The sequence below is a fragment of the Gorilla gorilla genome, chromosome 2 (assembly GCF_029281585.2).
Source record: "Gorilla gorilla gorilla isolate KB3781 chromosome 2, NHGRI_mGorGor1-v2.1_pri, whole genome shotgun sequence".
Classification (NCBI taxonomy): Eukaryota; Metazoa; Chordata; class Mammalia; order Primates; family Hominidae; genus Gorilla; species Gorilla gorilla.
The window spans coordinates 123,504,618-123,521,213 of NC_086017.1; the positions used below are offsets into that span (position 1 = coordinate 123,504,618).

At 42.2% G+C, this 16,596-nt stretch overlaps 1 protein-coding gene across 4 annotated transcripts in view; it reads right to left on the reverse strand.

Moving 5' to 3' along the window:
• Positions 1-15,377, reverse strand: part of CCDC80 (coiled-coil domain containing 80) — a 36,176-nt gene extending 20,799 nt beyond the window's left edge. The window contains exons 1-3 of one of the 4 annotated variants that reach the window (XM_004036060.5): positions 14,238-15,377; positions 11,939-13,827; positions 4,024-4,180 (exon numbers count right to left, since the gene is read on the reverse strand). In XM_004036060.5, coding sequence (XP_004036108.3) covers positions 4,024-4,180; positions 11,939-13,816 — 2,035 coding nt within the window. In that variant the 5' untranslated portion in view covers positions 13,817-13,827; positions 14,238-15,377. Of the gene's footprint in view, positions 1-4,023; positions 4,181-11,938; positions 13,999-14,237 lie in introns of those variants that run through there. The other 3 variants (XM_004036061.5, XM_063704027.1, XM_019023652.4) reach the window with 3 other exon arrangements.
• Between the last annotated feature and the right edge of the window lie 1,219 nt (positions 15,378-16,596).

A 16,596-nucleotide genomic window follows, 5' to 3' on the forward strand; every position in this document is an offset into this window, starting at 1 on the left:
CTTTTCCCCCTTGGAATGTCAGGGATTGGTCTTGACACTGATATGCTTGATGTTGGAGGCAGCAAGGGCAGTGGACTAAGAAGACTGAGTAGGTTAGGAGACAGGCTCTCTAGTCTCTAGGGCACAGAATGGTTGATAAGTAAAGACTTATCAAAGCAGAGGGGGACACACAGCCACTGTGTGGAAGTCTGAGCACTCATCCTGCCTCTCCTCCCAGCTCAGTGTTACAGGGTCTAGAGAAGGCAGCTGCCAGGCTCTGTCACCACTGATGAAAGGAGAAGTTGGGGGCAAAGGGTCTATTTTTCAGGACTGCCCCAGAGGCAAAGTAGCATTTTTGAATTGTTGTGGATCCTGATGGTTGTGAGGCTTCTCTAGAAAGAACAATTCTCTTCAACAGGATCAGACAGAAAGGGTATTTTAGACTGATTTGTATATTATCATTCTCATTTTGTTTATTTATTTATTTATTTATCTATTTATTTTGAGACAGAGTCTCACTTTGTCACCCAGGTTAGAGTGTACTGGCATAATCTTGGCTCACTGCAACCTCTGCCTCCCAGCTTCAAGAAATTCTCCTGCCTCAACCCCCCAAATAGCTGGAATTACAGGCATCTGCCACCATGCCCAGCTAATTTTTGTATTTTTAGTAGAGATGGGATTTCACCATATTGGCCAGGCTGGTCCCGAACTCCTGGCCTCAAGTGATCAGCCCACGTCGGCCTCCCAAAGTATTGGGATTACAAGCATGAGCCACTGCAGCCGGCGTACCATTCTCATTTTAAAAATTGACTTATGAAGTCATTAGATAGTAAGAAATCAACATTTTCTCTCTCCTTGTTGCCATATTCCACCTCCATGAACTTTGCTACCTCTCTTGATTACCCTCAAACTCTCCTTTCTTTGAAAGAAGCTATCAAAAAACTCCCCTTGCCCTATTAAATGTCCTGTGTATTCTAGCTCTTAAAATTTGGTGATAAAATGCCAATGTTAAAATATTTTTCATCTCTAAATATTGCTAAGAAAGAAACATGCTTGCCATACATTTCCCCCCACTTCTTTTTTCATTCTGCAATGAAGTGCCTTTAGCCAGCAACTTTTTCCTATCTGACAAAATTTGTCTGTAATCCATTCACTAAACATACACACCCAACATTCCTATCCTAGACTGACATTTTAGATATCACTAACAAGAAAGAATGCCTTTATGTGTTAGGCCATTTTAAACCCCACATGCAATATACTCTGTGCTGACAAAACCAGATAGGCATTGGAATTCGCTCAAGCATAAATAACTTTATTTACATGAAAGCCTAAAATCTTAAGGTAAGTTTCTTGGCGTTTGTAGGTTCATCAGTGATGTCCAAATACTTTTAGCAAGATGGACCAGCTGGTGAGTACGGCCCACACTGTAGTTGGATGTGTGCCCCTGCTTTCAAGGCCCAGTAAAAGTCTGGAATAGTAGGCAGAGCTTGATTTATTTTTAAGGAAAAGTAAGGCCATCTGATAGATTTCCAGCTGAAAGTCAGTCAAGGCTGGAGTTTTTTGGTTCACTGAGCCCATGGCTCATGCCAATTCTTTTTTTCCCATGGCTGACTCCCAGTCTTGGCTGAAAGTGCTACAGCCTTTCCCATAAGGGTAACCTGGGACATGACACAGGGAAAGAGAGGCCTTCCAGGAATTAGATGAGAAACAAAATAAAAGATCTCCCACCCCAAAATCAGGTCCCGGCTACCATTCAGTGAGGAAAATGCAGAAATCATAATACCTGATTTCCAATAAGGCAGAAAAAAAAAAAAGACCCACAGCCCCTCTACAGTTCATATTCAATCCAGATGTCTAGAAAACAGTAGGATTATGCTAAAAATTTGCCAAGGCAGTACCAGATGCTTATAATGGGACCATATAGAAGTTGAGGTGGAAGATGTAATGATTTTTCCAAGCTTCTCTGAAATAAGGAATGAGAACACTTTGTGAAAGTGTTGGTAGGTAACACATTTGACACTGGGAACACCTAGTTTGTGAGGGCTTTCATCACTAGCCAGCACCAGTCTTTGTGCTGGATTGAATACTTACTTCCTTTCCAGACATCTGGAGTGTAATTAAGCTCACTGCCCTCATGCTATTATTTGAAAAATCCAGGAAACAAATGGTTGAATCCTAGTTAGCCAATAAATACATGGCTTTGTAGTGTTAGTCTCTTGGGCTTCAGTTTTATCACCAAGAATAATAATGCAGCCTGATCTGGATGAGCTGTTGTGAGGGTTCATGTGTCAACATTCTGTAATCAGCACAAAGCAATAACAAGTATTTTGCCATTATAGGTGCTCTAGTGACAAGTGTGACAGCTCATTGATCTCCAGATGACTACCAGATCAAATGGTGATGCAGAGGATGACCACATAATAGTGCCTATTACCTGACTGGCATTTCTGTATACTATCTTATTTAATCCTGTGAAATAGATATGATTATCTTCTAAACTAAGACTTAGGAGTAGCTTGCCCAAGGTCACACAACAAGTAAATTGTGACCCTGGATTTAAATCTGTCTGTCTCCAGAATTCATTTTGTGTCTTTTGTTTGTATGATCATTATTGTTGTTTTGGTTAAGAAAATTCCTTTTTTGCTGGTTCTCCCCCTAAATTATACACACAGTGCAGGATAAATATCTAAAAATAAATCATCAATCCACAATAATTTATGATGGGACATTGGAAAAGATGCTATTTATTTTTCTTTTGTAGCCACCTCAGAGGAAGGTGGGCTATTTAAAGTAGAGAATGCATAACTGATACTTTACCCTGAATCAGCTCTAGAGATCTGCTATACAATATTGTACCTATAGTTATCAATACTGTATTGTGCACTTAAAAATTTATTAAGAGGGAAGATTTCACGTTAAGTGTACTTACCACGATAAAAAAAAATATGATTTAGAAAGCTAGACCATATTCAAATCAAGTTGACATTATCGTGACATAATATAACTAGTATGTCTTCAATTACACCAAGATCGTATGTCAGAAAAATCTGTGTGATAATGTTATGTGTATTGAAGTTAAATGTTGACTAACAAATAATTAGTTATATATTACTAAATATATTTTATATTCTTTCAGGTGCTTTTAGATGAAATATATTTTACGGAAACTGCAGAATATGCAAACAATGGAATATAAAGGATTACTCTAAGGGTTTTTTTTTGTAGTTAAACCATGAACAACAACAAAACAGTAGAAAGTGCATATAAGAAAAAAAGCTTTTTAAAAAATAAAGCCCTAGAGATGCAATAATTATCAAATAAACTGGGTGGGTCATATTTTGGGCTTCTGACTATGAGGCTTAACTAATCACAGTAAATCTTGCAACGTTCCCAGGAGAACTGCAATGAGTTAGATCTCAGCTGTCCAACACTGGGCTGTATGCCTCATGAGTCTCACATGCACCATTCATATGTAAAATTGCGAAAACTCTAAATTCAGCCAAATTCTTCTACTCTCCAAAAGGACTTGGGTGGAGTTCAGTCCATATTTTCAGTGACTTTTCATTTATCTTAACAGCTTCTCTCAGTTCTGGTTAATTCCTTCCTCAGGCTTGCCAGAGTCAAGTACTTCCGAGAGTCTGGCAAGTCCCATCTGTGATGAGTCACCTGCAGCGGAGAGTCTGCAGGAAGATCAGATGGGGCTGCTCACAGGGAAGAAGACTCAGTACCCAGAAAAAGTGTCTGAATGCCTCTCTGATTCTCTCCCACACTGTATTACTTTTCCCATTTTCTTCCACCTTACTGACTTTCAGACAATAGAGTGTTTGCGTATTTTTCTTTTTTACAGTGCTTAAAACTTAAACGAGAACCATCCTGGAATGGCTATTTAAATAAGCAGGCAAACTGACCTGTGTTATCACAACCAAAGAGCCCTCTGAACATCTGCATTTTCTTTTGGATCCCCCATGTACCTCTACCATAAAGTTTGTCCCACCTTAGATATGAGAAAAACAATAATATAATTAAAATGTTTAAGAGAACCTAGCTGAAAGTGGTCGATTTTCATGGTGCTGTTGTTGACAGGGCCGAAGATGGTGATCACAGAGATTTTCCTGGTGGCCATCTTGCAGAAACTTTCCAGATATTCATCACGTTGTTGCACATACATATTGTTCTCAGCCTTGGGAGCAGTGATCAGCTGGAGGTGGGTGAAGACAAACAAATACTCATTTATAGTGATAGTTTCACACTGGGGCAAAACCCAAAGAGATGATTTGGAAGAGAGGGCTGGTAGTGACTGCATCTAAGCTACAGATGTTCTGCTGAACAGTTAGCATAATTAGGACCAAAAAGGGCCATTTGAAAAGGCCTCTTTTTGTCTCCAAGGCAGCTTGGAGTTTTCTACTCACTTCCATTATTTACCTCCATTACTAGTCTCCATTATGTCTCAGTTTTCTTATTTGTGAACTCTGCAAAGGAATACTTATTTTGCAAGGCTGCTGTGAACATTACATGAATACTTGGCATGCAATAATTATTCAATAAATGTTATTTTCCTTCCCTAATTTTGATCTTCATTATTCTCACTGGCTGATTAGATATTGGTTAATTCAGTGGTTACTACTATTATTCACATTTCACAGGGTTAAGAGAGTTTCATAGCCAGGCCCTGGGCACTGCGAAACATTCTGTGATTTAGAACTCTTATTAGAAAACCTTGCAGAAAGGTTTTATGATGACTTTTAGGCCTACGTTTTGTCACATAGAATATATTCACTGTCACATTCAGCCTGCACAGAGTTGGTGGTGTTTGTCTTCTGATATTGCAGTTTTCCAAAGGGATGTTTTTTACTCTAAGTTTAGCCTTCTCTTTAGTTCAGACCTGGTATTTTTCACCTAGCCCTCTGTCTTTCATCCTCATTCTATGACCCCTGTCTTCTGGGGGAAAAAAAAAGAGGAAAGACAAAGCAATCAAAAGAAATACTTTAGTCACCAGAAATCTGAGAAAATGTAATTTATTTTGGATACAGTAAAGATAACCCTACTTTTAAGACGTCCTCTTGAATCTTTTCTCTGAGAACGTCTCACTATTTTTATCTAACCTAATACAAAAGCTTCTCTACTCTCTTGATTAATTTAGCTGCCCTTCCCTGAGCCTTCTCCAATTTTACCAATTTTACTCAATTCTTGAGCTGAAGCTAGAACTCTGTTCCACATCGCACAAGCTAGTGGGCATAGTGCTGCTTACCTTGGAGGTGGGAGGATGTGAAATTTTATTGTGATGATGACCAGGTCTTTGTTGAGATCCTTGATCCCAAATAGATCACCAGGCTGATGTCTGCAATGAACGCTGTCTATTTGCCCTTTGTTGCATCATCACTGAGCTCAGAAGCAAACCTTTATAAATCATTTTTCTGTAAACAACTTTTTGCATTTGACTAAATACAAATTTATCAGCCAATTTTCTTGCATTTGACTACATTCAAATGTATCAACCAATTTTCTATTTATCCGCCTAAACTTATAAACTATTTCCGATATTTATGACTATTACCTTGGCATTTTTCAGACGGCAAATCACCAGGCTGTGTACCTCTTCCAAATATTTTATCAAAAATGGTTAATAAATCTGGTCTCACCTTGATCCTGCTGTTTATTTTTCTCTGTCAGAGATGTCTGTATTGCTACCTGCAGGCTTTCCCTTCTAAGAATTCTCCCCGCATGACAAAATACTCTCCCTCAAGGAAATTAAACGTGTTCAATAGCCTTTGAATGGAACGTTAACAAAGGTTTTCTGGGATGAAGTTTTTGTTTTGTTTTGTTTTGTTTTTCAGATCATAATTAATTTTAAATAGACATGCTTTAATTTATTTTTCATGTGTTTCTATGCCTGCTCATACGGACATTCTGGGTAGGAAATGTTTGTTTTAGGAACATAATTTTTCAAGGGGAGAAACAAAATTTCTCCAAATTTATTCATTGATTCACATTAGCCTTAAAACAAGATTAAAGGCAGCTATAAAAAGATGTGGTGATGGTATTTTTAGTTGCTTGGTTTGTTTTTAATTAGCTTTATGGCATCTGAAAATATTTCTTCGGATCTTGATGGGAGCGCAGATACCGAAGTTTTATTTTAAGTTGGTATATTTTAGGTCTTTTTTTCTGACTGTTTTGTGCTCAAAACCACACTATTCTGAAATAAATAAAATGAATGTTTAAGTAAGAACACAAAACAGTAAAAACAAAGGTAAGAGAAAGGGACTTACTGTTCATGGTTTTGGACTCCCTATTCTAAATTAAGGATAAGCCATATTTAGAATATATTTAGAGGAGTTTCTAGGGCAAAGCTGCTTAGATGTTAGATGACAGAAAATTATCTGTTTCTGTAACTTCAAATTCATACATAGATTCCATTTCATTCATACCATACTTTGCCATAGACCCTTACAATCTGTGGACAGATCACGGTATGACAGGATTTTAAGAGTCCTCAACCCTCCTCTAGTCTTCTCCCCCTCGTGTATATTAAGGATATCAGACAGTATGTAATCGCACAGAACCTTATTCTCCCCTGTGTGGTAGGTTCTCCCACATAGCTCTATACACAGTGGCATGAGGCCATGGATACCCAGTGGGAATCTCATTTAAATAAATAAGTGCCTCTGATGTTTATTTTCACTGCAGACCCTTTGCCCAAGAATGCCTTTAACCACCAGTGGGGTGACATTCGTTTTGCAGGACTCATTCCCTAACTTCCGGGCCTCCACGTTCTGGCCCCGGGCTCTCTTTTGCTAATGTCCTCCTATACCTCCCTTACCTGACCTCTTTACCCCCTAGAGCCAGACCCAGTCTAAATTAGGAAATGAAAGGAATCTTGGGCAGAGAGGCACAGAGAAAGAATAATTGCAGTCAAAGTCAGGGGGCTGTCATTTCGGTCCTAGTTCAGCTCCTGGCTAGCTTGTAGCCTAAATAAATCCACTTAATCTTCTGAAGCTCAGTGTTGTCATTGTTATAATGAAACAACTTTCCTGCCAACCTCATCACGTTGTGAGATCTGAGCAAAAGTAAATATATCTGTATATCTTTATAAGAACATAACATGAACTTATTACAGATTGATTTATTCTTAATAAATAAATATGTGTCCCCCAAGCACATACAGGTATGTCGCCTCTGAATAATTCACCCACAATCCTTCCTCTGTCTTTGCCCAAGTCACTCCTTCTACCTCAGAAACCTGCCCCCTCCCTTCTCTAAATCTGATTCTTTCTTTCAATGCATTATCCTCCTTAAAGTCTTTTCTAGCATGCAGGGATCACTTCCTCCTTTTAATTACTGTTCTTTTTGTCTGCCTCGCCCACTTGGAATTTAAGCATTTCCTTCATTTACTATATAACTGTCAAGTCTCCCCAGGCAGAATGTAAGTTCCTCAGACTCTATTACTGTCCTGCAGATGGTGGGGGCATAAATGCTGGCCAACACTCCTCAGGTTATATAGATCACCCCAGTCAGAGGAGAGGAGAGGGACTCAGGAACAAAGGGGTCCCCTGGTTGTTGTGAATGTCTAGATGCAGGCTACGACTTTACCAGTTGGTAAAAACACTCTCCCTTACATTTAATCTGCTCCTCAAGTTTGCAACAGAGAAAATAGAGAAGACTGACCATCTGAACCCATTTCAGGGACTCTTTCCCAATGTTTTGACATCTCCATCCCATTCACTTTCTAGTTGGGCAGTATTTCAGACAGTGTTTAAAATGAGAACCATTTCCAGTCCCCTCTTCCTAAAAAGAGCAGCTTAGAGCTCCTCAGTAAACACTATTTTCTGTCACTTGGCCTCTTTCCAGTTTAATGGCAATAAATCAGGGCATGTATCATGAATTCAAACCTGTGTCGTATTTCTTTTTCATGGCTTCTGTTCCAACTGGTGTGTTGGCTCAATGAGCCTCAGAGGATAAGGAAGCCTGTTTGCATAAGTAAAGAGAGCAAACAGCAATGGAAAAAAGCTAGAGGGAAGATACTTTAAGTCTCAGATTATTCAAAATACTGTGTTAGGCTCAAAACGCTAAATTTTTTTTTACAGGATTCTGAAAAATAATTTTCAAGCTAATAGTCTGCCGTAGTACAGCAGGAAACCTTAAATTCTTTCCTAAAATTAAACCAAATAAGTAGATGGTTGTCCCAATACACAGATGTCTGAAGTAAACTTGGAAATATTAACCCACTTGAATTACAGGAGATTCAGTCACCAAAGAATTCTTAAACTTGCACTTGAATTCATTGAATTCAGCATTTGAGGCCCCTTGTTAATTGACAAGTGAATAGATCTCAGAGCGCAGAATGATGGCTTCTCAGCTATACTCCCCATAGTACAATGTTTTGGTGATAAGCTTACCTATAGTCTCACTATCGTCAACCTCAAACTGACACCAAGCAGTTTGAAGAATTAGGTTAACTGGAATCCAATCTATTGTTTTTGACTGACTGTTTGGAAAGCCAGAGAATTGAGTACAGAGGACTAGCTGCGTATTAAAGGCAGAAACTCCACATTTGTGCTTAGCAATCCTTTACCACTTATCTGGGTGACTCAAGGTTGAAAATGAATTTTTAAATGTATTTGTGTTCATATGTATTAATTTTTTAAATTCATATTTATTAACTGGCAAGATCATTCCTCAGTTTCCCCTTCACCTTACGGCATATCTCATAGGAAGTTCATACCCAAAAGAATTCAGAAAGGGAGATTGGCCTGAATTTGAGTTTTCAACTCAAACAGGTCTGAATTCTAATTCTGACTTCACCACATATTAGCTACTTATCTTGGGTAACTTCAGGTTCTGTTTTCTCATGTGTAGAAAGGGGTAAATAAATCATTCCTTGAGGGATTGTTTTGAGAATTAAACCACACAGTCTCGGCAAAGTACCTTGCAGGATGTGCCCTTCTTCATCAACAGGTTTAGAGGCAGGAGGTTTGAAAGAGTGAACGCTAATCTAAACATAGGACACCTGGCTCCACCCGCAGCTCCTGAGAAGGCCTATAGGAAGCCATCCGCCTGTGACCCACACCATTGCTGTTAGCATTTCTGTAATTGTTAAGTAGCAGTTATGTGATACGTCCACATCTAAAGAATGCTATAAATAAAGACAAAGCACTAGGGGTTTACAATAAATGGCAGTTAAGTACCAGGTTACTGAAAAGCTGAGAAGGTGAGCTGAAAGTCCTGCACAATTTCTTGGAATGTAAACCCGCTTTCAGTTTGAGTATACTGGGTTAAGTTAAGGCCAGTTGGAGGTAGTTGTTCTCAGCCATACTTAGTCAGCTTGAGAGCACTAAGCCTTAATGAATAGTAATTGAATCACTGAGCTTCCTGAGTAACATTAGCCAAGTTTGATGGGAAAAGTGAGTGGAAAAGGCTAAACAGCACCAACAATGTTTTTCACCCATTGGTCTCCTCTCTGGTGAAAAATTCTTTTCTCTCCATCTTTTGCTTTGGTATCATGTCTATTTCATTTGGTCTTTTCTAATCCATTCTTACTTTAGACATCATTAGCTCTGCAGAAGACACATTTCTGATATGATCATCAGCTGGGTGCACATAGGATCAAAAGTCTGAAAAGCCTTCTGTTAGTATTTTGTTTCTAATAACAAACTTGGTTCTCTCACTAGCCCAAAGAACCAACACTGCCAGGAGCAATTCCAGCTGGTTTCTGTTTTGCCTCACATGACATCAGCAGAAGCTGTCATTTGAGTTTCATTTGCTAGAAATTTATAAGCAGGGATACTGTTAAAAGCAGGATTGGCCCAGCTGGGCTTTCAGATCTCCCACTAAGGGAGTGGGGAGAAGGAGGGAGAAATGAAAATTTGACTAATATCAGAGATGCACTGTGAAAACCCCCTTTTTTGACTCACAAACTAGCGGCAATGGGAAATATTTGCCAGACGGGTGCACAATCACAATCCTGACATTTTACCCATGATTTTGTTTTTAAAACCTGACCATGAGGAACATTTTGCCTGCCCTGTTGGCTAAATGAACAGAGTTGGGTGATGTACTTTAGTGGGCTGGACAAAGTTGTAGGTACTCAGGAGGAGAGCACTGGAGCAAACCACTAATTCTTTCCCATGCCCCAGAGAGAGCAGTTTGCCCCCACAGGCTCCCTAACAGACATTCAAGTATCAGGTAGAGTTTTACTCTGAAATCTGATTTCTTTTTTGTTCTAATGGGAACATTCCCATTTAAATATATGTACTCTGAGAATATCCAAGTGACCTGATAACCTAAGTTTATATAGACACATTAAGGCTCTGGTTAGATATTGCACCAATATACAGAAAATATATAACAAAACACACACAGGCATACACACAAATCCTTAGAATCAACCAGAGCTAGTTTTTACTGTAATACACAGACCTACTATCAATGTAAACAGCTAAGAAAATTTGGGATATGTCCCACTCATGATAAACATCACAAAGAACTTTGCTCTGAGTAATATTTCAAATGCACATTTAAACTTTCTGAAACAACATACGATAAATGGGCACCAGAGTTCCTCTGCCCAGATTATTAACCGAAATTTAGGCTAGCTTGGAAAACCTAAAAGATCCTCTAAAAAATGCCTCGAGAAAAGAGTGTCTGTCTCTTTTGGTGGGGGAAATGCAGGGTGTGCAGTTACCTTGTGCCTTCAGGAGGATGGGTGCTGCCCTCAGTGGCATGAGTTGATTCTCTCACCCAGGCATCTGAGAAAATCATTCCTGACTCACATTACCCAACATCAATTTATTGATCTTTTACTCAGAATTAATGGTAACAATAACCTTTTCCTCCTTAACAGCCTGGAGTAAAAAGCTAGTCTTAAGATCCAGGGGTGGAAATTTTGGAGGGGCAGTAAAAGAGGGAAAGAGAAGACAAGAAGAGGAGAAGGAGCCATTTGCACATCACTGATAAAAACTGCCCTTATATTTGGATCATTCCTGCCCGAAGCCCTCATTTGGTGGTGGTAAGTGATGGCCAAAACAGAGAGTTGCTGAGATGAATCTGTGCCTTACTCAACATGAGTGGCACAAAGAACTGCAGACCGAGGGCAAGTAGGGACAGCTTGTCTCCTTTTTCACACACTGATGCACAGGCACGTGCACATACACATTTTACAGAGCCCCCGGAGAAACTGACATCTAGATTTTAAATTCAGGTGTATCTCTAGAGTACCGGAAATTGAAGCAATTAACCCAGTTCCCCACATTCCACTCTTTGGCTCTTCCTAGTAGCTGGACAGAAATGGGAGAGGTAGGCTTTAAGGGGAGAAGATTTCTGCTAGCTCATTTAAAAAGGATCGGTGAGGGTCATACCAACAAGGACTCTTCTCTACTCTCAGTCGTACCCACTCCCCACCCAGGCTGTCTTACTTTCCTCTTGGAGCACTCCAATGTTGATATAGACCTAATTAGTGAAAAAGGGGACCTCTGCTATTGTCCCATAGACATGATTCCAGTTCCTAAGTCAGACAGAGAGAAACCCTTTTACTAAGATGTGACTGAAGTCAATGCACTCCCTTTTAGGAATTTCATCATTCTTTTCATCCTTTGGACTTGGTAAAAGGGAGCTTTGTCCAGAAATATCCCTTGGAAGAGAGTGGTAGAAATGGGGGAAGGGTCCCTACAGGTCTAGAAGAAGCTGACTACAGGTGCTCTCCTGGGCTCATGTGTAGGGTCCCCCAGCCACTGACTTTGTACCACAGGGCCATGAGTTGTGTGAGCAGAACTTCATAGGGCACTAAACCAGAAGGAGCTACTGGCCTGCTGCCCTCTTTTGCCAGACTTCTGAGCTTCTTGACACAGTACAGGTTCAGCCACAGTCTGGCATCTAGCAATATGATTTTTACAAAACTAACAAGACAGACATTAACATGCCCTGCCTCAGCCCATAGAAGAATGCCAAGGAGAAGGCTACTTACAAGGAGTCTTCGTTTGCCTTCAAAGGACCCCAGCAGGTCGGCCACTGACTTCTTGGGACTCTGCGTGAAGTGTTTATTGGTGGGTTTCTGATAGCCATCCTGTTCTGTTTTACCTCCTTTTTTCTTCTTGCTCTTCTCTTTCTCTTGCTTGCTCTTTTTCTCAGACTTCTTCATTTGCTTTTCACTCTTAAGTAACTTGTCTGCGTTCTCATTCTTCATCTTTTTTTTCTTCTCCTTCTCGGGTTTCTCAAGCTTTTCATGCTTTTTAGACTCCTTTGCTTTTTTAAGGGGAACATTCCCCACCTGCAGCTCATCCTCCAGCTGAGAGGCAGTAGGCCGGCTGAGGTCATACTTCTCCTCATACTCATTACTAAGAATTTTGCCCTGGGCCTTCTTTTTGGGAGGTTTCTCCTTTGCTGGCTTGGGAGGACCTGGCACCACATTTGGGTCTCGGTGGCCATGTTCCCGCCTGTCCATGTGGTTGTCCCGGAAACGGCCTGGGCCAGCAGCCCTTGTGCTGGGTTCTGAGATGGTGGTGGGAGGGGCATTTGTGAAGGTCTCCAAGCTGGTGGCCTTGCTGGGCCTCCTGGTTGTCTGTGGCCTCTCCCTGTGCTGATCCTTCCGGGATGGAGGGTAAAGATTCTCTGAAACTGAGGGTCTCCTGGCAGTGATCACCTCAGTGGTTGTAGGGGGCCTGTGGGAGGGTGAGGGGGTCCAGGGCCTCTGCGTGGTGGGAAAGGCAGTGGTGGTCATAGGTCTTGCAGCAACTGTTACCGCCCGGGACGTGGACCGAGTCACTGTTGTGGCTGGGGCAGGAGGAAGGGTGGTGGCTCTGGGGGTTGAGGGAGGTTGGGGCAAAGCTGGTGCAGTGGCGGCCAGTTTTCTCAGGACCTTCACCCGACTCTCTCTGGTTGGTGTGACTTGTGCTCTCCTTGGGTCCTCTTTCTTCTTCTCGCTGCCCAGGCTTGGCCTTCCTGCTCCCCCTCCACCGTCATTCCCCTCCGCCACCACCTGACCCTCTACACCAGAGGCCTTACATTTCTGGACAAAGCCCTTCTGCCTGATCTTCTCGATCCTACGGATGGGGCCTTGGTCGATGACCTCGTACATGGCTTCCAGCCTAACGGGATATGGATAGCGCTCCTCCACCTGCAGCGTCTTCTTCAGCAGCACCATGCCAAACTTGCCCTTCTCCAGCTTCAGGAAGCTCATCAGCTTAGGGATGAGGCTAGGGTCCAGGGGCTGCTCCAGGATCTGGCCCTCGCTGGTGATCCTTCTCACCTTGCCTCCTTCCTCACCTGCCTGGTGGAAGAGCACAATCTGTTGGATGTGCCTCTCCGCCAGCTCACAGTACACATCGTCCTTCAGCAGGCTCATCATGAGGCGGTAGTAGCCTTCCGAGGCATGAGGGGCTGAGATGACCCATACTCTGTTCTTCCCTGCAAAGCTGGCAAGGATGTTGGGAGAGCTGGACCCCGAAGGGAAACGCAACATTCTTGACCGAGCTGAGGACCCCTCATCTCTGATCATCTCACGCGGAGAGCCCCTGGCTGCTGGTCTTTGCTCAGGTCTCGCGGCGGCCCCATTGACGTCCGAGCGGGCTGGCGGCTCTGTTGGGCGAGCTAGTCTCAACACGGGCACACTCCTCCTTCTCTGGAGAGGCTGAAGGTTTGGTTCCTCCAGAGTGGATCTCTCAATTCCGCGAGACCTCCCAGTGTGCCTCAGAAACCGAGCTGGCCTACTGCTGTCCGGAGAAACCAAAGGCACTTTCCGCCCTCCGTGGCTGCCTCTAATAGTGGCATGGGGGTGGGATTCTGATCCACACACTAGCCACATGGCCAACAGCATAGTGAAACGGGGTCCCATTCTCCATGTCATTGTGTAATCCACTTTGCGATGCACGGAGGTCATAAAACAAAGGGGAGGGGGAAAAAAGAAAGAAAATTATTTAACTGGAAACAGAGCTGGTCATTTTCTTTTTCTGTGTCTCAGCCAAGGGGAGGGGAAAAGGATGGTTAGAGAGAAGGAGGGAGGTCAGGAGATGGAAAATGGGATGAGATCCTGTTACTTTCAATCCCCTGTAATTTGTTAGTGTTTAACAGAGACAGTTACATTAAGCAGGAAATCCAGTTCAGTTTCCCAGCCAGCATGCTTGCACTGTTTCAACTAATGCTCTGGATGCTCCAAAGAAAATGCAAACTAGCATATTAATTATGACAACATTCACATTTCATTCCTTCAAAATAACCAATAAAGAAACAAATAAACAGATCAAAGACAGAAAGGATTACACACTTACACGGTGGCTCATAGAGATGGAATGCAGAGGGTTGCAAAAGAAATCAGAAGTTTGGTTCCCAGGACAGTTTCCTAGATGAACTACTTTTCCTCCCAGCCCTCTCTCTCTTTACCGAGGGTGAGCAATACAAAAGGGGTGTGCTGCAGCTCCAGCTTTCAGAGTACCGCCACAGATCCACAGCCTGTCCTGATGTGAGAGCTGAGCCGATGCCTTTTCTTTCTGGCTGTGTCTTTTTACCTTCTGGACAAGTAGGATGAGGTGAAAGGAGCTGTCCTTCTAAGTCTTTGTATCTCCATTTGTCTGCAGTTTCTCCTCGGTCTCGTGTGTCTGTGTGTGCCAGTCCTTGTGCTGACACAGGACGTCCCTTAAAGTCCAGTCCTGGCGATTTCTGAATCTCACTCTTTCCCTCTTTAAAGTTCCAGGATCCTTCTTATCTCCCTTTCCCCCACAGTCTGGCTTAGTCTCTTTGTTTCCGGGCGTAAAAGCACTGGGATTAATATGTTTTCCAGGCTGAGGGAAAACACAGGAATGTGATGTCGAAAAGGGACTTCTTCTTTTCTTTCACTATGCTTCTCTCCTCCCTTTATTTCTCCCTACCTTTTTACTCCTCTTTTTCTTCTTCTTTTTCTTCTTTCTCTTGCCTGGATTCAGTCCCAGAAATGTTAGGACTACCTCAGTTTTGCTCCAAACCAAACCCAAACAACAGCAGCCACTGGAAATCAAGGGAACTTCACTAAGAATTTAACAGATCAGCAAAACACCGCCTCCTTCCCATTTTAGCACGTTCAGAGTGGACTCAGTGAGGAGTGAGAGGGCTGTTCTTTGGGGTGGGGGAAAGTTTTTAAACTCCACACAGCATCATAAATCACGTTAGAAGAGGATGACTGGTGCCTTAACCCCTTCCAAACCAAGTCATCGGGGTAACTTCTCTTCCAGTCTGTTCTTACGCTGTACTTTGGAAGAAGAAAATTCTCAGATTTCTGCATCAGGCTACATGCTTTTCTTAGAGACAGATACTCATTTGGGTCAGGGTGCTTGGCTGTGCTGACACAGACAGTATATGTGTATTTATAGTCCCATGTGTATATTCCTATATCTTTCTCCCTGCTTTGTGCTTTTAGTTTGAGGTTGGAAAAGCCCATGGAAAACATGACTAGGTTGTTTTTATTTTATGCTAATTGGGGATCATATTACTGTGTTCTTGGTCCTAGTTTCTCCTCGGCATGGAAGGAAGCTGGTAAAAGGTTAGAAATGCAGGCAATGGCTGCAAGTCGAGATTGCAGTTGACTATTACACCAGGGAACAGGCATTATGATCTCTAGCTTCAAAGCTCTGGCTGCAGATGGTAGACTAAGGGCTCCCTTGGAGGTCCCGAGTGTGTGTGTTTCTGTGTGTGTGTGTAGTGCAATATTTTCCTCTGCAGAGACTTTAGATGTCTGAAGGGCTTTAGGCAATCCATAGAAGTAGACTTATCAGGTTCCAAAAGAGAGAGTGAGGCAGCTTTGGGATTCTACCTCCTGAGTCTGCCATAAGGATTCAGTGGAGAAGGAAGGGGTCTCAGGTTACATGGATATTTCTTCCGGCCATGCTGGGCGAGCTGACTCTCCACGTCACTATTAACTGCCACCAACAGTGGCAAGCCAGGGTTCTCAGAAACCTCCTTGCCAGCTCAGTCATGCTAATAGCGTCCCTCACTGGATCAAACTTCATCCCTAGTTGTTATGCCTTGATCAGCCCCATCTTGCCCTGGTCACATTTGACTTTTTTCACATAAGCTACGAGCATGGAACTGAGAAAGTCCTGTATAGAGGTTAACTATAGAGTTGCCCGGCCACACCTTGAAGTCCCAGGAGTACCAAGAAGGATGGCCAGCCCTGCTGTGGCATTCTCTCAGACACTTGTAAGGATAATAACAAAAGTGGGCTTCAGGCAGAGACCCTCTGTCCACTGGAGTCATAGATTGCAGCCTTCGTGGTATTCACCTGTTGGGTTGATCAACCTAGCCTTGTGCTAAGTTGGAGGGTCCTAGATGTTACTTCCTTTCTCATAATTTTCTAATGTGTCCTACATTATCCTTACTGAGCTTTCTCCCTTCTGGCTTTTCATTTCCTTTTCTCTTCTCTCTGCTTATAACAACTACCATTTATTGAGCATTTACATGTGAAGCTTTGGGCTTAGTATTTTTGTGAATTCTTTTATTTAACCCTCACAGTATCCTTAGGAAGTAAATAGAATGATCCTCATTTTATAGATGAGCAAACTGAGGCTTGGTGAGTTTAAATAAATTGCCTATTGTCCCACAAAAGGTAAGCAGTAGCTCTGAAATTTGAACCCGGGTTTAGAACAGCCTACAAAGCGT